Source organism: Oncorhynchus mykiss, chromosome 9 (assembly GCF_057628025.1).
Source record: "Oncorhynchus mykiss isolate SJ-2025 chromosome 9, ASM5762802v1, whole genome shotgun sequence".
Classification (NCBI taxonomy): Eukaryota; Metazoa; Chordata; class Actinopteri; order Salmoniformes; family Salmonidae; genus Oncorhynchus; species Oncorhynchus mykiss.
In genome coordinates this window covers 15,116,487-15,138,056 of record NC_143030.1, presented here as the reverse complement: position 1 = coordinate 15,138,056, position 21,570 = coordinate 15,116,487, and the positions used below count along the sequence as shown (strand labels likewise).

Below are 21,570 nucleotides of genomic sequence, written 5' to 3'. Positions count from 1 at the left end.
ATGCATTTAATGCTGCTCAGGAATTTCCCTTCGGTGGAAAAAAATATTTATTGAATACAATGACAAACTGTTCTTGACAGTGTATGTTACTTTATATTGAATGAGTACATGCAGGGTTCTGCATTTTATCACTATTTCTTTCTATTGTTACGTTATTAAACATTTTCAAACGTCTTCCTCATCTCTTTTTCTCTCTACCCCAACCCTATCCCTCCATCAATCCCTCTCTCTCTCACCTGCACGTTGCCTCCCTTCAAGATGGAGATCTTCACCCCACGCACGTACACATGCACAGCCTTCAGGTAGGAGATGGTTGGTTTGTTGAAGCGGTTCTCGTTGTCAGCATGCACCTCGTAGTGAGGCACTGACGTGTGGTTACAGGGCTCTGACATCAGGTAGCTGCAGTTCCCCATGAAGTTGTACTTCTTCTTGTCGAAGGTGGTGTAGTGAGGGTCACCAGACGCGATACAGGTAGAGGTGTCTGGGGGGAATAGTGATTATAAAGTTGGGAGTGAGATTAGTAATTGGCTGGTGGAAATAATACTGACTCATTGTTCACATAGTTGGGTTATTATTTTCACCAAATGATGCCTGACAAAATGTAAATAGTGTTTTCCAAGCTGAACATAATACATGTATACTGTATATAAGGCTGTCTGTTTGCATAGCTAGGAATCAAACTCTAGGAACGATCCACTTTACTGTAGGTTGGATGTTACCGTGGGTTTCACGATGGAACTCCTTACCAATATAATTGATTTGATAAGACTTTCATCTTTATATAAGTGATGATAACTGAGCTAATACAAGTTATGATAACTGAGCTAATACAAGTTATGATAACTGAGCTAATACAAGATCTCATAACTTAGCTAATACAAGATCTCATAACTTAGCTAATACCAGCTATGATAACTGAGCTAATACAAGTTATGATAACTGAGCTAATACAAGTTATGATAACTGAGCTAATACAAGATCTCATAACTTAGCTAATACCAGCTATGATAACTGAGCTAATTGAAGTTATGATAACTGAGCTAATACAAGTTATGATAACTGAGCTAATACAAGTTATGATAACTGAGCTAATACAAGTTATGATAACTGAGCTAATACAAGTTATGATAACTGAGCTAATTAAAGTTATGATAACTGAGCTAATACAAGTTATGATAACTGAGCTAATACAAGTTCTGATAACTTGGGCGGCAGGTAGCCTAGTGGTTAAATCGTTGGTCCAGTAACTGAAAGGTTGCTCAACTGAATCCTCGAGCTGACAAGGTAAAAGTCTGTCGTTCTGTCCGTGAACAAGGCAGTTAACCCGCCGTCATTGCAAATAAGAAATTGTTCTTAAAAACCTCTTAATTGCCTAAAATGACATACCCACATCTAACTGCCTGTAGCTCAGGCACCGATACAAGGATATGCATATTCTTGGTACCATTTGAAAGGAAACACTTTGAAGTTTGTGGAAATGTGAAAGGAATGTAGAAGGATATAACACATTAGATCAGGTAAAAGATAATACAAAGAAAAACCCACCGTTTTTTTAAATTTTTTTGTACCATCATGTTGAAATGCAAGAGAAAGGCCATAATGTATTATTCCAGCCCAGCTTCATTTTAGATTTTGGCCACTAGGTGGCAGCAGTGCATGTGCAAAGTTCCAGACTGATCCAATGAATCATTGTATTTCTGTTCAAAATGTTGTATCAAGACTGCCCAAATGTGCCTAATTTGTTGATGAAAAACTTTTCATGTTCAAAACTGTGCACTCTACTCAAACAATAGCATGGTATTCTTTCACTGTAATAGCTACTGTCAATTGGACAGTGCAGTTAGATTAACAAGAATTTAAGCTTTCTGCCAATGTCAGATATGTCTATGTCCTGGGAAATGTTCTTGTTACTTACAACCTCATGCTAATCGCATTAGCCTACGTTAGCTCAACCCACCAATCCTGAAGAAGTTTTAACTGACTTGCCTAGTTAAATAAAGGTCAAATAAAAAGTCAGCTAATTCAAGTTGTGATAACTTTGCCTAACAATGTATTATGACTCAGCTAAAAGTACCTTTAGGATAGCAGGCTCCGTTGCGACACTCCTCCGTGGGAGAGCAGGAGTTGTCCACACAGTCCAAGATGTAGTTTCCAGCACAACGACACAGCTTGGAGCAGCCGTCACCAAAGATGATCTCTCCTGGCTAAAAGGACAGAGACAGGTAGATAGGAATTATTAACATGTTGTTTTGACAATATATATATTTTTTTTGTAATTTATTTGTGCATTCTGTAAACGTATGCCTGTGTTCCTTGTGTTGCTGGTCATTTTTAAAGTATATTTGTGATGTGCTGAGAGGAGCACTATCAATATCCATGTGAGTGGACATTCTGGACAGTAAAAGTACTGTATCGTATAATATTGTATCATATTGTGTATCACATCGAATGGTATGGTATATCATCATACACAATATACACAATATTGTATATCACATTATATTGTGTCATAATCAATCACACAGTACATTCTTAACCACAGACTAACAATCCCAGATGGTCTCGTACCTCATAGTAGTCACCTCCCTCCAGACAGCCACATGTTTCTATGGGGACACAGCGTCTGCCTTTGAACACAAAGCCTGGCTTACAGAAACACGCGCTGATACAGGAGCCAGTGCAGTTGGTGGAGGGTTCCTTACAGCTGGGGATGCAAGCAGGGCCACACTCTATATACTCAGCATTGGGAGGGCACGTCACTATTTGGGGAGAGAGGGAGAGGAGGATGGGGGGGAGGCAAAGAAGAGAGGGTAAGGGGGTGAGGCGGAAGGGAGACAAGGGGTTAATATCAGGAATTATTGGGTTACCGATTAATTGATTTGTGCAAATACAGAAAGCGGTTTCTGATTCTGATCGTAAGAATGAGAACAGTCTGTTAATATCACCTGGTGGTTTTGTGGTAGTAGGTTTGGGAGTAGTTGGTTTAGGTGTAGTTGGTATGGGAGTAGTTGGTTTGACTGTAGTTGGGGCTGAGGGACAGAGGGAGACAGCATGAGACATAAGAGAGAAAGACATTATAGCCAAGTCTCAGATCTGTTTGTGCTGTCTGGTCAACTCATATGGTCAAAGCCTGGTCACCTACCCTACCATCCAAGACGTCAGACGTCAAAACACCATTCTGAGTGTGTGTGGGTGTTTGTACGGACTGTTTATGTCAGGGGACTTACTTGTAGGGTAGCAGTCCAGCTCTCCTCCCTGGACCTTACACTCGTGCATTGGAGGGCAATCAGAGGGATTGCAGGTGACGAAGGGAGCGTTACAATAACATTTCAGCTTACAGTCCTCTAGGTACCACTCCTCACCAGGCTGGAGGGAGGGAGGGAAGGAGGAGAGATGGAGGGAGAGACAATAGTTCATCAGTGGTTGGTTGCAGGTTGGTTACATACACGTCACACACACAAAGTCCATCACCCGACACACAACACACTCACCTCGTAGTACTGTCCGTTGGTGCCTTTGCAGCCACAGGAGTTCTCTTTGACACACTTCCCGGCGCTGAGGACGTAACCAGGGTCACACACACAGCCCTCTGAACAGGGAGCATCACACCCTGTGGAGGGTCTGGAGGCACAGGTGGGCTGGCAAGGGGCGGCACAGGGCACGTACTGACTGTTGGGGGGGCATGTCAGAGCTGGAGAGAAGGAGGGAAGAGGAGACATTAGGAGATAGGTCTATTTTAAAACATGACTGTCTCTTAATAATGACGTTGTTGGTTATACGGAACAGTACTGTTAGAGTGTATTGTTTGGTCTTTGATGTGCTAATAACAGCAGGGTCTTTGGTGAGTGAATGAATAATTATTATTATATTAATCACTGCAATTTCCATCTTCATCATCAATATCCGTCTCTTCCTTGTTATTATTATGTATAACATGTATCTGTAGCAGGGTTGGTGTCCATTCCATTTCAATTCCAGTCAATTCAGGAAGTACTTTAAAATACCAATTCCAATTCTCTTTAATGCTTTTCAGTGAGGGAAAACTTGGAATGAGAATTTGGTTTACTTTCTGAAATGACTGGAATGAAATGGAATTGACCCCAACACTGATCTGTACTCACGGCAGAAGGTGCTGTTCCTCCAGGTTCCGATGGTGACTCCTCGGTCCTGACAGTCGTTGACGTACGACTCGATGGACTCACACAGGATGGGTTGAGCACCATCCAGCTCGCACAGGTCAAACAGACAGTCCTTGAAGAAACTCTGAAATAGACACACATAAACATATGCGTGTCTTCGACTTGCACACAAAGCTTGGAGGTTTGGTTACTTCAGTGACAAAGTTGTTTGAATTGAATTAAGCATATTTAAAAATCTCTGCACTAAAAATGTCTATATATTTAAAAATGTTTTTCTTGGGTGTGAGATTTCACACATTCAACAAACTTTTGTTGAATCTTAAAGACAAAATATGATATGACCCTATATACCGTACATTACAGTAATATCTCACATTAGGTAAGACACTATATACCACACATTACGGTAGTTACTCACATTGGGGTTGACCTTGGGGTGACAGACAGCGAACGGTCCGTTCTTGTCCAGTAGCATGCCGCAGTAGCCAGAGCTCTCATACCTGTCCAGTTCATCATCAGTACAGCCTGGGATGGTGGTGTTGGGCTTCTTGTTGCAACTAGAGTCAGAGACAGGGTGAATCAGTCATGTGTGTGTGTTGGTGTGTGTGAGTGAGTGCCTTTGTGTGTGTGCCTGTGTATGTGTTATGTGTGTGTGTGTAATGTGTGTGTGTGTGTGTGTGTGTGTGTGTGTGTGTGTGTGTGTGTGTGTGTGTGTGTGTGTGTGTGTGTGTGTGTGTGTGTGTGTGTGTGTGTGTGTGTGTGTGTGTAACTGGTGGCATGACTCACTTGGGATCTGTGACCCAGCTGTGTCCAAAGTCATTGGGGTTGGTGGTCAGAGAACCGTCGGGTTTCCTGAAGTCATCGTTGGAGTTTCCATTGTAGTCTCCACACAGTCCACACAGCTTGTCCTTATAGCTAAATACAGAGGAGCAAATAGACCGATGAGTCAAGCATTTTTTCTAGAATATTAATGACAACATTATAAAATAAAAATATTACAATGTGAGAACTATCTACTTAGTTTTTATTGTACGTTGTGTTTATATGGTTATTTTAATGGTATATCATGTCGGGGTCACCAAAACTGTAGGAGAGAAACCAAGCTGCATAGACCCCATTTTTGGTCTCTCTCTCTGTATGTGTGTGTGTGTGTTGTCTTCAGTGTGTGTATGAAGCAGTTTTGACTCACTCCTTGATGACCTTGATGTCCATATAGTGGTTTCCGTCATATCGTACGGTCACACCAAAGTCCATGGCTACAGTGTAGTGTTTACCAGACTTCAAAACAGACACGCCTGTAGCTGGGGTCAGTGGGATGTTCACATTGATACCATCCAACTAGGAGGAGAAGAGGACACAGACATGTGTTAGTGAGGGGCACTTCATTTTTTAATGTTTTTTAGCTTCCTCTTTATAAGCTGTTCTGTGTTTTGTATGAATTTGATGCATTTAATGCTGCTCAGGAATTTCCCTTCGGTGGAAAAAAATATTTATTGAATACAATGACAAACTGTTCTTGACAGTGTATGTTACTTTATATTGAATGAGTACATGCAGGGTTCTGCATTTTATCACTATTTCTTTCTATTGTTACGTTATTAAACATTTTCAAACGTCTTCCTCATCTCTTTTTCTCTCTACCCCAACCCTATCCCTCCATCAATCCCTCTCTCTCTCACCTGCACGGTGCCTCCCTTCAAGATGGAGATCTTCACCCCACGCACGTACACATGCACAGCCTTCAGGTAGGAGATGGTTGGTTTGTTGAAGCGGTTCTCGTTGTCAGCATGCACCTCGTAGTGAGGCACTGACGTGTGGTTACAGGGCTCTGACATCAGGTAGCTGCAGTTCCCCATGAAGTTGTACTTCTTCTTGTCGAAGGTGGTGTAGTGAGGGTCACCAGACGCGATACAGGTAGAGGTGTCTGGGGGGAATAGTGATTATAAAGTTGGGAGTGAGATTAGTAATTGGCTGGTGGAAATAATACTGACTCATTGTTCACATAGTTGGGTTATTATTTTCACCAAATGATGCCTGACAAAATGTAAATAGTGTTTTCCAAGCTGAACATAATACATGTATACTGTATATAAGGCTGTCTGTTTGCATAGCTAGGAATCAAACTCTAGGAACGATCCACTTTACTGTAGGTTGGATGTTCCTGTGGGTTTCACGATGGAACTCCTTACCAATATAATTGATTTGATAAGACTTTCATCTTTATATAAGTGATGATAAATGAGCTAATACAAGTTATGATAACTGAGCTAATACAAGTTATGATAACTGAGCTAATTGAAGTTATGATAACTGAGCTAATACAAGTTATGATAACTGAGCTAATACAAGTTATGATAACTGAGCTAATACAAGTTATGATAACTTGGGCGGCAGGTAGCCTAGTGGTTAGATCGTTGGGACAGTAACCGAAAGGTTGCTCAACTGAATCCCCGAGCTGACAAGGTAAAAGTCTGTCGTTCTGTCCGTGAACAAGGCAGTTAACCCGCCGTCATTGCAAATAAGAAATTGTTCTTAAAAACCTCTTAATTGTTGGACCCTCTTTTTCAATTTTTGCCTAAAATGACATACCCACATCTAACTCCCTGTAGCTCAGGCACTGATACAAGGATATGCATATTCTTGGTACCATTTGAAAGGAAACACTTTGAAGTTTGTGGAAATGTGAAAGGAATGTAGAAGGATATAACACATTAGATCAGGTAAAAGATAATACAAAGAAAAACCCACCGGTTTTTTGTATTTTTTTGTACCATCATGTTTGAAATGCAAGAGAAAGGCCATAATGTATTATTCCAGCCCAGCTTCATTTTATATTTTGGCCACTAGGTGGCAGCAGTGTATGTGCAAAGTTCCAGACTGATCCAATGAATCATTGCATTTCTGTTCAAAATGTTGTATCAAGACTGCCCAAATGTGCCTAATTTGTTGATGAAAAACTTTTCATGTTCAAAACTGTGCACTCTACTCAAACAATAGCATGGTATTCTTTCACTGTAATAGCTACTGTCAATTGGACACTGCAGTTAGATTAACAAGAATTTAAGCTTTCTGCCAATGTCAGATATGTCTATGTCCTGGGAAATGTTCTTGTTACTTACAAACCTCATGCTAATCGCATTAGCCTACTTTAACTCAACCCACCAATCCTGAAGAAGTTTTAACTGACTTGCCAAGTTAAATAAAGGTAAAATAAGAACTCAGCTAATTCAAGTTCTTATAACTTAGCTATTACAAGTTATGATAACTGAACTATTACAAGTTATGATAACTTTGCCTAACAATGTATTATAACTCAGCTAACAGTACCTTTAGGATAGCAGGCTCCGTTGCGACACTCCTCTGTGGGAGAGCAGGAGTTGTCCACACAGTCCAAGATGTAGTTTCCAGCACAACGACACAGCTTGGAGCAGCCGTCACCAAAGATGATCTCTCCTGGCTAAAAGGACAGAGACAGGTAGAGAGGAATTATTAACATGTTGTTTTGACAACACTTTAATTTATTTTGAAATGTATTTGTGCATTCTGTAAACGTATGCGTGTGTTTCTTGTGTTGCTGGTCATTTTTAAAGTATATTTGTGATGTGCTGAGAGGAGCACTGTCAATATCCATGTAAGTGGACATTCTGGACAGTAAAAGTACTGTATCGTATAATATTGTATCATATTGTGTATCACATCGAATGGTATGGTATATCATCATACACAATATACACAATATTGTATATCACATTATATTGTGTCATAATCAATCACACAGTACATTCTTAACCACAGACTAACAATCCCAGATGGTCTCGTACCTCATAGTAGTCACCTCCCTCCAGACAGCCACATGTTTCTATGGGGACACAGCGTCTGCCTTTGAACACAAAGCCTGGCTTACAGAAACACGCGCTGATACAGGAGCCAGTGCAGTTGGTGGAGGGTTCCTTACAGCTGGGGATGCAGGCAGGGCCACACTCTATATACTCAGCATTGGGAGGGCACGTCACTATTGGGGGAGAGAGGGAGAGGAGGATGGGGGGAGGCAAAGAAGAGAGGGTAAGGGGGTGAGGCGGAAGGGAGACAAGGGGTTAATATCAGGAATTATTGGGTTACCGATTAATTGATTTGTGCAAATACAGAAAGCGGTTTCTGATTCTGATCGTAAGAATGAGAACAGTCTGTTAATAGCACCTGGTGGTTTTGTGGTAGTAGGTTTGGGAGTAGTTGGTTTAGGTGTAGTTGGTATGGGAGTAGTTGGTTTGACTGTAGTTGAGGCTGAGGGACAGAGGGAGACAGCATGAGACATAAGAGAGAAAGACATTATAGCCAAGTCTCAGATCTGTTTGTGCTGTCTGGTCAACTCATATGGTCACAGCCTGGTCACCTACCCTACCATCCAAGACGTCAGACGTCAAAACACCATTCTGAGTGTGTGTGGGTGTTTGTACGGACTGTTTATGTCAGGGGACTTACTTGTAGGGTAGCAGTCCAGCTCTCCTCCCTGGACCTTACACTCGTGCATTGGAGGGCAATCAGAGGGATTGCAGGTGACGAAGGGAGCGTTACAATAACATTTCAGCTTACAGTCCTCCAGGTACCACTCCTCACCAGGCTGGAGGGAGGGAGGGAAGGAGGAGAGATGGAGGGAGAGACAATAGTTCATCAGTGGTTGGTTGCAGGTTGGTTACATACACGTCACACACACAAAGTCCATCACCCGACACACAACACACTCACCTCGTAGTACTGTCCGTTGGTGCCTTTGCAGCCACAGGAGTTCTCTTTGACACACTTCCCGGCGCTGAGGACGTAACCAGGGTCACACACACAGCCCTCTGAACAGGGAGCATCACACCCTGTGGAGGGTCTGGAGGCACAGGTGGGCTGGCAAGGGGCGGCACAGGGCACGTACTGACTGTTGGGGGGGCATGTCAGAGCTGGAGAGAAGGAGGGAAGAGGAGACATTAGGAGATAGGTCTACTTTAAAACATGACTGTCTCTTAATAATGACGTTGATGGTTATACGGAACAGTACTGTTAGAGTGTATTGTTTGGTCTTTGATGTGCTAATAACAGCAGGGTCTTTGGTGAGTGAATGAATAATTATTATTATATTAATCACTGCAATTTCCATCTTCATCATCAATATCCTTGTTATTATTATGTATAACATGTATCTGTAGCAGGGTTGGTGTCCATTCCATTTCAATTCCAGTCAATTCAGGAAGTACTTTAAAATACAAATTCCAATTCTCTTTAATGCTTTTCAGTGAGGGAAAACTTGGAATGAGAATTTGGTTTACTTTCTGAAATGACTGGAATGAAATGGAATTGACCCCAACACTGATCTGTACTCACGGCAGAAGGTGCTGTTCCTCCAGGTTCCGATGGTGACTCCTCGGTCCTGACAGTCGTTGACGTACGACTCGATGGACTCACACAGGATGGGTTGAGCACCATCCAGCTCGCACAGGTCAAACAGACAGTCCTTGAAGAAACTCTGAAATAGACACACATAAACATATGCGTGTCTTCGACTTGCACACAAAGCTTGGAGGTTTGGTTACTTCAGTGACAAAGTTGTTTGAATTGAATTAAGCATATTTAAAAATCTCTGCACTAAAAATGTCTATATATTTAAAAATGTTTTTCTTGGGTGTGAGATTTCACACATTCAACAAACTTTTGTTGAATCTTAAAGACAAAATATGATATGACCCTATATACCGTACATTACAGTAATATCTCACATTAGGTAAGACACTATATACCACACATTACGGTAGTTACTCACATTGGGGTTGACCTTGGGGTGACAGACAGCGAACAGTCCGTTCTTGTCCAGTAGCATGCCGCAGTAGCCAGAGCTCTCATACCTGTCCAGTTCATCATCAGTACAGCCTGGGATGGTGGTGTTGGGCTTCTTGTTGCAACTAGAGTCAGAGACAGGGTGAATCAGTCATGTGTGTGTGTTGGTGTGTGTGAGTGAGTGCCTTTGTGTGTGTGCCTGTGTATGTGTTATGTGTGTGTGTGTAATGTGTGTGTGTGTGTGTGTGTGTGTGTGTGTGTGTGTGTGTGTGTGTGTGTGTGTGTGTGTGTGTGTGTGTGTGTGTGTGTGTGTGTGTGTGTGTGTGTGTGTGTGTTTGTGTGTGTGTGTGTGTGTGTGTTTGTGTGTGTGTGTGTGTGTGTGTGTGTGTGTGTGTGTGTGTGTGTGTGTGTGTGTGTGTGTGTGTGTGTGTGTGTGTGTGTGTGTGTGTGTATAACTGGTGGCATGACTCACTTGGGATCTGTGACCCAGCTGTGTCCAAAGTCATTGGGGTTGGTGGTCAGAGAACCGTCGGGTTTCCTGAAGTCATCGTTGGAGTATCCGTTGTAGTCTCCACACAGTCCACACAGCTTGTCCTTATAGCTAAATACAGAGGAGCAAATAGACAGATGAGTCAAGCATTTTTTCTAGAATATTAATGACATTATAAAACAAAAATATTACAATGTGAGAACTATCTACTTAGTTTTTATTGTACGTTGTGTTTATATGGTTATTTTAATGGTATATCATGTCGGGGTCATCAAAACTGTAGGAGAGAAACCAAGCTGCATAGACCCCATTTTTGGTCTCTCTCTCTGTATTATTTTGTGTGTGTTGTCTTCAGTGTGTGTATGAAGCAGTTTTGACTCACTCCTTGATGACCTTGATGTCCATATAGTGGTTTCCGTCATATCGTACGGTCACACCAAAGTCCATGGCTACAGTGTAGTGTTTACCAGACTTCAAAACAGACACGCCTGTAGCTGGGGTCAGTGGGATGTTCACATTGATACCATCCAACTAGGAGGAGAAGAGGACACAGACGTGTTAGTGAGGGGCACTTCATTTTTTATGTTTTTTAGCTTCCTCTTTATAAGCTGTTCTGTGTTTTGTATGAATTTTATGCATTTAATGCTGCTCAGGAATTTCCCTTCGGTGGAAAAAAATATTTATTGAATACAATGACAAACTGTTCTTGACAGTGTATGTTACTTTATATTGAATGAGTACATGCAGGGTTCTGCATTTTATCACTATTTCTTTCTATTGTTACGTTATTAAACATTTTCAAACGTCTTCCTCATCTCTTTTTCTCTCTACCCCAACCCTATCCCTCCATCAATCCCTCTCTCTCTCACCTGCACGGTGCCTCCCTTCAAGATGGAGATCTTCACCCCACGCACGTACACATGCACAGCCTTCAGGTAGGAGATGGTTGGTTTGTTGAAGCGGTTCTCGTTGTCAGCATGCACCTCGTAGTGAGGCACTGACGTGTGGTTACAGGGCTCTGACATCAGGTAGCTGCAGTTCCCCATGAAGTTGTACTTCTTCTTGTCGAAGGTGGTGTAGTGAGGGTCACCAGACGCGATACAGGTAGAGGTGTCTGGGGGGAATAGTGATTATAAAGTTGGGAGTGAGATTAGTAATTGGCTGGTGGAAATAATACTGACTCATTGTTCACATAGTTGGGTTATTATTTTCACCAAATGATGCCTGACAAAATGTAAATAGTGTTTTCCAAGCTGAACATAATACATGTATACTGTATATAAGGCTGTCTGTTTGCATAGCTAGGAATCAAACTCTAGGAAAGATCCACTTTACTGTAGGTTGGATGTTCCTGTGGGTTTCACGATGGAACTCCTTACCAATATAATTGATTTGATAAGACTTTCATCTTTATATAAGTGATGATAAATGAGCTAATACAAGTTATGATAACTGAGCTAATACAAGTTATGACAACTGAGCTAATACAAGTTATGATAACTGAGCTAATTGAAGTTATGATAACTGAGCTAATACAAGTTATGATAACTGAGCTAATACAAGTTATGATAACTGAGCTAATACAAGTTATGATAACTGAGCTAATACAAGATCTCATAACTTAGCTAATACCAGCTATGATAACTGAGCTAATTGAAGTTATGATAACTGAGCTAATACAAGTTATGATAACTGAGCTAATTGAAGTTATGATAACTGAGCTAATACAAGTTATGATAACTGAGCTAATACAAGTTATGATAACTGAGCTAATACAAGTTATGATAACTTGGGCGGCAGGTAGCCTAGTGGTTAGATCGTTGGGACAGTAACCGAAAGGTTGCTCAACTGAATCCCCGAGCTGACAAGGTAAAAGTCTGTCGTTCTGTCCGTGAACAAGGCAGTTAACCCGCCGTCATTGCAAATAAGAAATTGTTCTTAAAAACCTCTTAATTGTTGGACCCTCTTTTTCAATTTTTGCCTAAAATGACATACCCACATCTAACTCCCTGTGGCTCAGGCACTGATACAAGGATATGCATATTCTTGGTACCATTTGAAAGGAAACACTTTGAAGTTTGTGGAAATGTGAAAGGAATGTAGAAGGATATAACACATTAGATCAGGTAAAAGATAATACAAAGAAAAACCCACCGGTTTTTTGTATTTTTTTGTACCATCATGTTTGAAATGCAAGAGAAAGGCCATAATGTATTATTCCAGCCCAGCTTCATTTTATATTTTGGCCACTAGGTGGCAGCAGTGTATGTGCAAAGTTCCAGACTGATCCAATGAATCATTGCATTTCTGTTCAAAATGTTGTATCAAGACTGCCCAAATGTGCCTAATTTGTTGATGAAAAACTTTTCATGTTCAAAACTGTGCACTCTACTCAAACAATAGCATGGTATTCTTTCACTGTAATAGCTACTGTCAATTGGACACTGCAGTTAGATTAACAAGAATTTAAGCTTTCTGCCAATGTCAGATATGTCTATGTCCTGGGAAATGTTCTTGTTACTTACAAACCTCATGCTAATCGCATTAGCCTACTTTAACTCAACCCACCAATCCTGAAGAAGTTTTAACTGACTTGCCAAGTTAAATAAAGGTAAAATAAGAACTCAGCTAATTCAAGTTCTTATAACTTAGCTATTACAAGTTATGATAACTGAACTATTACAAGTTATGATAACTTTGCCTAACAATGTATTATAACTCAGCTAACAGTACCTTTAGGATAGCAGGCTCCGTTGCGACACTCCTCTGTGGGAGAGCAGGAGTTGTCCACACAGTCCAAGATGTAGTTTCCAGCACAACGACACAGCTTGGAGCAGCCGTCACCAAAGATGATCTCTCCTGGCTAAAAGGACAGAGACAGGTAGAGAGGAATTATTAACATGTTGTTTTGACAACACTTTAATTTATTTTGAAATGTATTTGTGCATTCTGTAAACGTATGCGTGTGTTTCTTGTGTTGCTGGTCATTTTTAAAGTATATTTGTGATGTGCTGAGAGGAGCACTGTCAATATCCATGTAAGTGGACATTCTGGACAGTAAAAGTACTGTATCGTATAATATTGTATCATATTGTGTATCACATCGAATGGTATGGTATATCATCATACACAATATACACAATATTGTATATCACATTATATTGTGTCATAATCAATCACACAGTACATTCTTAACCACAGACTAACAATCCCAGATGGTCTCGTACCTCATAGTAGTCACCTCCCTCCAGACAGCCACATGTTTCTATGGGGACACAGCGTCTGCCTTTGAACACAAAGCCTGGCTTACAGAAACACGCGCTGATACAGGAGCCAGTGCAGTTGGTGGAGGGTTCCTTACAGCTGGGGATGCAGGCAGGGCCACACTCTATATACTCAGCATTGGGAGGGCACGTCACTATTGGGGGAGAGAGGGAGAGGAGGATGGGGGGAGGCAAAGAAGAGAGGGTAAGGGGGTGAGGCGGAAGGGAGACAAGGGGTTAATATCAGGAATTATTGGGTTACCGATTAATTGATTTGTGCAAATACAGAAAGCGGTTTCTGATTCTGATCGTAAGAATGAGAACAGTCTGTTAATAGCACCTGGTGGTTTTGTGGTAGTAGGTTTGGGAGTAGTTGGTTTAGGTGTAGTTGGTATGGGAGTAGTTGGTTTGACTGTAGTTGAGGCTGAGGGACAGAGGGAGACAGCATGAGACATAAGAGAGAAAGACATTATAGCCAAGTCTCAGATCTGTTTGTGCTGTCTGGTCAACTCATATGGTCACAGCCTGGTCACCTACCCTACCATCCAAGACGTCAGACGTCAAAACACCATTCTGAGTGTGTGTGGGTGTTTGTACGGACTGTTTATGTCAGGGGACTTACTTGTAGGGTAGCAGTCCAGCTCTCCTCCCTGGACCTTACACTCGTGCATTGGAGGGCAATCAGAGGGATTGCAGGTGACGAAGGGAGCGTTACAATAACATTTCAGCTTACAGTCCTCTAGGTACCACTCCTCACCAGGCTGGAGGGAGGGAGGGAGGGAAGGAGGAGAGATGGAGGGAGAGACAATAGTTCATCAGTGGTTGGTTGCAGGTTGGTTACATACACGTCACACACACAAAGTCCATCACCCGACACACAACACACTCACCTCGTAGTACTGTCCGTTGGTGCCTTTGCAGCCACAGGAGTTCTCTTTGACACACTTCCCGGCGCTGAGGACGTAACCAGGGTCACACACACAGCCCTCTGAACAGGGAGCATCACACCCTGTGGAGGGTCTGGAGGCACAGGTGGGCTGGCAAGGGGCGGCACAGGGCACGTACTGACTGTTGGGGGGGCATGTCAGAGCTGGAGAGAAGGAGGGAAGAGGAGACATTAGGAGATAGGTCTACTTTAAAACATGACTGTCTCTTAATAATGACGTGTTGGTTATACGGAACAGTACTGTTAGAGTGTATTGTTTGGTCTTTGATGTGCTAATAACAGCAGGGTCTTCGGTGAGTGAATGAATAATTATTATTATATTAATCACTGCAATTTCCATCTTCATCATCAATATCCGTCTCTTCCTTGTTATTATTATGTATAACATGTATCTGTAGCAGGGTTGGTGTCCATTCCATTTCAATTCCAGTCAATTCAGGAAGTACTTTAAAATACAAATTCCAATTCTCTTTAATGCTTTTCAGTGAGGGAAAACTTGGAATGAGAATTTGGTTTACTTTCTGAAATGACTGGAATGAAATGGAATTGACCCCAACACTGATCTGTACTCACGGCAGAAGGTGCTGTTCCTCCAGGTTCCGATGGTGACTCCTCGGTCCTGACAGTCGTTGACGTACGACTCGATGGACTCACACAGGATGGGTTGAGCACCATCCAGCTCGCACAGGTCAAACAGACAGTCCTTGAAGAAACTCTGAAATAGACACACATAAACATATGCGTGTCTTCGACTTGCACACAAAGCTTGGAGGTTTGGTTACTTCAGTGACAAAGTTGTTTGAATTGAATTAAGCATATTTAAAAATCTCTGCACTAAAAATGTCTATATATTTAAAAATGTTTTTCTTGGGTGTGAGATTTCACACATTCAACAAACTTTTGTTGAATCTTAAAGACAAAATATGATATGACCCTATATACCGTACATTACAGTAATATCTCACATTAGGTAAGACACTATATACCACACATTACGGTAGTTACTCACATTGGGGTTGACCTTGGGGTGACAGACAGCGAACGGTCCGTTCTTGTCCAGTAGCATGCCGCAGTAGCCAGAGCTCTCATACCTGTCCAGTTCATCATCAGTACAGCCTGGGATGGTGGTGTTGGGCTTCTTGTTGCAACTAGAGTCAGAGACAGGGTGAATCAGTCATGTGTGTGTGTTGGTGTGTGTGAGTGAGTGCCTTTGTGTGTGTGCCTGTGTATGTGTTATGTGTGTGTGTGTAATGTGTGTGTGTGTGTGTGTGTGTGTGTGTGTGTGTGTGTGTGTGTGTGTGTGTGTGTGTGTGTGTGTGTGTGTGTGTGTGTGTGTGTGTGTGTAACTGGTGGCATGACTCACTTGGGATCTGTGACCCAGCTGTGTCCAAAGTCATTGGGGTTGGTGGTCAGAGAACCGTCGGGTTTCCTGAAGTCATCGTTGGAGTTTCCATTGTAGTCTCCACACAGTCCACACAGCTTGTCCTTATAGCTAAATACAGAGGAGCAAATAGACCGATGAGTCAAGCATTTTTTCTAGAATATTAATGACAACATTATAAAATAAAAATATTACAATGTGAGAACTATCTACTTAGTTTTTATTGTACGTTGTGTTTATATGGTTATTTTAATGGTATATCATGTCGGGGTCACCAAAACTGTAGGAGAGAAACCAAGCTGCATAGACCCCATTTTTGGTCTCTCTCTCTGTATGTGTGTGTGTGTGTTGTCTTCAGTGTGTGTATGAAGCAGTTTTGACTCACTCCTTGATGACCTTGATGTCCATATAGTGGTTTCCGTCATATCGTACGGTCACACCAAAGTCCATGGCTACAGTGTAGTGTTTACCAGACTTCAAAACAGACACGCCTGTAGCTGGGGTCAGTGGGATGTTCACATTGATACCATCCAACTAGGAGGAGAAGAGGACACAGACATGTGTTAGTGAGGGGCACTTCATTTTTTAATGTTTTTTAGCTTCCTCTTTATAAGCTGTTCTGTGTTTTGTATGAATTTGATGCATTTAATGCTGCTCAGGAATTTCCCTTCGGTGGAAAAAAATATTTATTGAATACAATGACAAACTGTTCTTGACAGTGTATGTTACTTTATATTGAATGAGTACATGCAGGGTTCTGCATTTTATCACTATTTCTTTCTATTGTTACGTTATTAAACATTTTCAAACGTCTTCCTCATCTCTTTTTCTCTCTACCCCAACCCTATCCCTCCATCAATCCCTCTCTCTCTCACCTGCACGGTGCCTCCCTTCAAGATGGAGATCTTCACCCCACGCACGTACACATGCACAGCCTTCAGGTAGGAGATGGTTGGTTTGTTGAAGCGGTTCTCGTTGTCAGCATGCACCTCGTAGTGAGGCACTGACGTGTGGTTACAGGGCTCTGACATCAGGTAGCTGCAGTTCCCCATGAAGTTGTACTTCTTCTTGTCGAAGGTGGTGTAGTGAGGGTCACCAGACGCGATACAGGTAGAGGTGTCTGGGGGGAATAGTGATTATAAAGTTGGGAGTGAGATTAGTAATTGGCTGGTGGAAATAATACTGACTCATTGTTCACATAGTTGGGTTATTATTTTCACCAAATGATGCCTGACAAAATGTAAATAGTGTTTTCCAAGCTGAACATAATACATGTATACTGTATATAAGGCTGTCTGTTTGCATAGCTAGGAATCAAACTCTAGGAACGATCCACTTTACTGTAGGTTGGATGTTCCTGTGGGTTTCACGATGGAACTCCTTACCAATATAATTGATTTGATAAGACTTTCATCTTTATATAAGTGATGATAAATGAGCTAATACAAGTTATGATAACTGAGCTAATACAAGTTATGATAACTGAGCTAATTGAAGTTATGATAACTGAGCTAATTGAAGTTATGATAACTGAGCTAATACAAGTTATGATAACTGAGCTAATACAAGTTATGATAACTGAGCTAATACAAGTTATGATAACTGAGCTAATACAAGATCTCATAACTTAGCTAATACCAGCTATGATAACTGAGCTAATTGAAGTTATGATAACTGAGCTAATACAAGTTATGATAACTGAGCTAATTGAAGTTATGATAACTGAGCTAATACAAGTTATGATAACTGAGCTAATACAAGTTATGATAACTGAGCTAATACAAGTTATGATAACTTGGGCGGCAGGTAGCCTAGTGGTTAGATCGTTGGGACAGTAACCGAAAGGTTGCTCAACTGAATCCCCGAGCTGACAAGGTAAAAGTCTGTCGTTCTGTCCGTGAACAAGGCAGTTAACCCGCCGTCATTGCAAATAAGAAATTGTTCTTAAAAACCTCTTAATTGTTGGACCCTCTTTTTCAATTTTTGCCTAAAATGACATACCCACATCTAACTCCCTGTGGCTCAGGCACTGATACAAGGATATGCATATTCTTGGTACCATTTGAAAGGAAACACTTTGAAGTTTGTGGAAATGTGAAAGGAATGTAGAAGGATATAACACATTAGATCAGGTAAAAGATAATACAAAGAAAAACCCACCGTTTTTTTGTATTTTTTTGTACCATCATGTTTGAAATGCAAGAGAAAGGCCATAATGTATTATTCCAGCCCAGCTTCATTTTATATTTTGGCCACTAGGTGGCAGCAGTGTATGTGCAAAGTTCCAGACTGATCCAATGAATCATTGCATTTCTGTTCAAAATGTTGTATCAAGACTGCCCAAATGTGCCTAATTTGTTGATGAAAAACTTTTCATGTTCAAAACTGTGCACTCTACTCAAACAATAGCATGGTATTCTTTCACTGTAATAGCTACTGTCAATTGGACACTGCAGTTAGATTAACAAGAATTTAAGCTTTCTGCCAATGTCAGATATGTCTATGTCCTGGGAAATGTTCTTGTTACTTACAAACCTCATGCTAATCGCATTAGCCTACTTTAACTCAACCCACCAATCCTGAAGAAGTTTTAACTGACTTGCCAAGTTAAATAAAGGTAAAATAAGAACTCAGCTAATTCAAGTTCTTATAACTTAGCTATTACAAGTTATGATAACTGAACTATTACAAGTTATGATAACTTTGCCTAACAATGTATTATAACTCAGCTAACAGTACCTTTAGGATAGCAGGCTCCGTTGCGACACTCCTCTGTGGGAGAGCAGGAGTTGTCCACACAGTCCAAGATGTAGTTTCCAGCACAACGACACAGCTTGGAGCAGCCGTCACCAAAGATGATCTCTCCTGGCTAAAAGGACAGAGACAGGTAGAGAGGAATTATTAACATGTTGTTTTGACAACACTTTAATTTATTTTGAAATGTATTTGTGCATTCTGTAAACGTATGCGTGTGTTTCTTGTGTTGCTGGTCATTTTTAAAGTATATTTGTGATGTGCTGAGAGGAGCACTGTCAATATCCATGTAAGTGGACATTCTGGACAGTAAAAGTACTGTATCGTATAATATTGTATCATATTGTGTATCACATCGAATGGTATGGTATATCATCATACACAATATACACAATATTGTATATCACATTATATTGTGTCATAATCAATCACACAGTACATTCTTAACCACAGACTAACAATCCCAGATGGTCTCGTACCTCATAGTAGTCACCTCCCTCCAGACAGCCACATGTTTCTATGGGGACACAGCGTCTGCCTTTGAACACAAAGCCTGGCTTACAGAAACACGCGCTGATACAGGAGCCAGTGCAGTTGGTGGAGGGTTCCTTACAGCTGGGGATGCAGGCAGGGCCACACTCTATATACTCAGCATTGGGAGGGCACGTCACTATTGGGGGAGAGAGGGAGAGGAGGATGGGGGGAGGCAAAGAAGAGAGGGTAAGGGGGTGAGGCGGAAGGGAGACAAGGGGTTAATATCAGGAATTATTGGGTTACCGATTAATTGATTTGTGCAAATACAGAAAGCGGTTTCTGATTCTGATCGTAAGAATGAGAACAGTCTGTTAATAGCACCTGGTGGTTTTGTGGTAGTAGGTTTGGGAGTAGTTGGTTTAGGTGTAGTTGGTATGGGAGTAGTTGGTTTGACTGTAGTTGAGGCTGAGGGACAGAGGGAGACAGCATGAGACATAAGAGAGAAAGACATTATAGCCAAGTCTCAGATCTGTTTGTGCTGTCTGGTCAACTCATATGGTCACAGCCTGGTCACCTACCCTACCATCCAAGACGTCAGACGTCAAAACACCATTCTGAGTGTGTGTGGGTGTTTGTACGGACTGTTTATGTCAGGGGACTTACTTGTAGGGTAGCAGTCCAGCTCTCCTCCCTGGACCTTACACTCGTGCATTGGAGGGCAATCAGAGGGATTGCAGGTGACGAAGGGAGCGTTACAATAACATTTCAGCTTACAGTCCTCTAGGTACCACTCCTCACCAGGCTGGAGGGAGGGAGGGAGGGAAGGAGGAGAGATGGAGGGAGAGACAATAGTTCATCAGTGGTTGGTTGCAGGTTGGTTACATACACGTCACACACACAAAGTCCATCACCCGACACACAACACACTCACCTCGTAGTACTGTCCGTTGGTGCCTTTGCAGCCACAGGAGTTCTCTTTGACACACTTCCCGGCGCTGAGGACGTAACCAGGGTCACACACACAGCCCTCTGAACAGGGAGCATCACACCCTGTGGAGGGTCTGGAGGCACAGGTGGGCTGGCAAGGGGCGGCACAGGGCACGTACTGACTGTTGGGGGGGCATGTCAGAGCTGGAGAGAAGGAGGGAAGAGGAGACATTAGGAGATAGGTCTACTTTAAAACATGACTGTCTCTTAATAATGACGTGTTGGTTATACGGAACAGTACTGTTAGAGTGTATTGTTTGGTCTTTGATGTGCTAATAACAGCAGGGTCTTCGGTGAGTGAATGAATAATTATTATTATATTAATCACTGCAATTTCCATCTTCATCATCAATATCCGTCTCTTCCTTGTTATTATTATGTATAACATGTATCTGTAGCAGGGTTGGTGTCCATTCCATTTCAATTCCAGTCAATTCAGGAAGTACTTTAAAATACAAATTCCAATTCTCTTTAATGCTTTTCAGTGAGGGAAAACTTGGAATGAGAATTTGGTTTACTTTCTGAAATGACTGGAATGAAATGGAATTGACCCCAACACTGATCTGTACTCACGGCAGAAGGTGCTGTTCCTCCAGGTTCCGATGGTGACTCCTCGGTCCTGACAGTCGTTGACGTACGACTCGATGGACTCACACAGGATGGGTTGAGCACCATCCAGCTCGCACAGGTCAAACAGACAGTCCTTGAAGAAACTCTGAAATAGACACACATAAACATATGCGTGTCTTCGACTTGCACACAAAGCTTGGAGGTTTGGTTACTTCAGTGACAAAGTTGTTTGAATTGAATTAAGCATATTTAAAAATCTCTGCACTAAAAATGTCTATATATTTAAAAATGTTTTTCTTGGGTGTGAGATTTCACACATTCAACAAACTTTTGTTGAATCTTAAAGACAAAATATGATATGACCCTATATACCGTACATTACAGTAATATCTCACATTAGGTAAGACACTATATACCACACATTACGGTAGTTACTCACATTGGGGTTGACCTTGGGGTGACAGACAGCGAACGGTCCGTTCTTGTCCAGTAGCATGCCGCAGTAGCCAGAGCTCTCATACCTGTCCAGTTCATCATCAGTACAGCCTGGGATGGTGGTGTTGGGCTTCTTGTTGCAACTAGAGTCAGAGACAGGGTGAATCAGTCATGTGTGTGTGTTGGTGTGTGTGAGTGAGTGCCTTTGTGTGTGTGCCTGTGTATGTGTTATGTGTGTGTGTGTAATGTGTGTGTGTGTGTGTGTGTGTGTGTGTGTGTGTGTGTGTGTGTGTGTGTGTGTGTGTGTGTGTAACTGG

At 41.8% G+C, this 21,570-nt stretch overlaps 1 protein-coding gene across 1 annotated transcript in view; it reads right to left on the bottom strand.

The window, feature by feature from the left end:
• Positions 1–21,570, bottom strand: part of LOC110531469 (IgGFc-binding protein) — a 95,687-nt gene that overhangs the window by 35,022 nt on the left and 39,095 nt on the right. Inside the window, exons 56-93 of the mRNA XM_090183534.1 lie at positions 21,258–21,396; positions 20,822–20,963; positions 20,193–20,392; positions 19,925–20,063; positions 19,643–19,726; positions 19,267–19,457; positions 18,773–18,902; positions 16,909–17,153; positions 16,419–16,567; positions 16,016–16,144; positions 15,662–15,800; positions 15,226–15,367; positions 14,597–14,796; positions 14,329–14,467; positions 14,047–14,130; positions 13,671–13,861; positions 13,177–13,306; positions 11,313–11,557; positions 10,826–10,974; positions 10,426–10,554; positions 9,940–10,078; positions 9,504–9,645; positions 8,883–9,082; positions 8,619–8,757; positions 8,337–8,420; positions 7,961–8,151; positions 7,467–7,596; positions 5,819–6,063; positions 5,329–5,477; positions 4,926–5,054; positions 4,558–4,696; positions 4,122–4,263; positions 3,492–3,691; positions 3,228–3,366; positions 2,946–3,029; positions 2,569–2,759; positions 2,075–2,204; positions 237–481 (exon numbers count right to left, since the gene is read on the bottom strand). Coding sequence (XP_090039660.1) covers positions 237–481; positions 2,075–2,204; positions 2,569–2,759; positions 2,946–3,029; positions 3,228–3,366; positions 3,492–3,691; positions 4,122–4,263; positions 4,558–4,696; positions 4,926–5,054; positions 5,329–5,477; positions 5,819–6,063; positions 7,467–7,596; positions 7,961–8,151; positions 8,337–8,420; positions 8,619–8,757; positions 8,883–9,082; positions 9,504–9,645; positions 9,940–10,078; positions 10,426–10,554; positions 10,826–10,974; positions 11,313–11,557; positions 13,177–13,306; positions 13,671–13,861; positions 14,047–14,130; positions 14,329–14,467; positions 14,597–14,796; positions 15,226–15,367; positions 15,662–15,800; positions 16,016–16,144; positions 16,419–16,567; positions 16,909–17,153; positions 18,773–18,902; positions 19,267–19,457; positions 19,643–19,726; positions 19,925–20,063; positions 20,193–20,392; positions 20,822–20,963; positions 21,258–21,396 — 5,914 coding nt within the window. The remainder of the gene's footprint in view (positions 1–236; positions 482–2,074; positions 2,205–2,568; positions 2,760–2,945; positions 3,030–3,227; positions 3,367–3,491; positions 3,692–4,121; positions 4,264–4,557; positions 4,697–4,925; positions 5,055–5,328; positions 5,478–5,818; positions 6,064–7,466; positions 7,597–7,960; positions 8,152–8,336; positions 8,421–8,618; positions 8,758–8,882; positions 9,083–9,503; positions 9,646–9,939; positions 10,079–10,425; positions 10,555–10,825; positions 10,975–11,312; positions 11,558–13,176; positions 13,307–13,670; positions 13,862–14,046; positions 14,131–14,328; positions 14,468–14,596; positions 14,797–15,225; positions 15,368–15,661; positions 15,801–16,015; positions 16,145–16,418; positions 16,568–16,908; positions 17,154–18,772; positions 18,903–19,266; positions 19,458–19,642; positions 19,727–19,924; positions 20,064–20,192; positions 20,393–20,821; positions 20,964–21,257; positions 21,397–21,570) is intronic.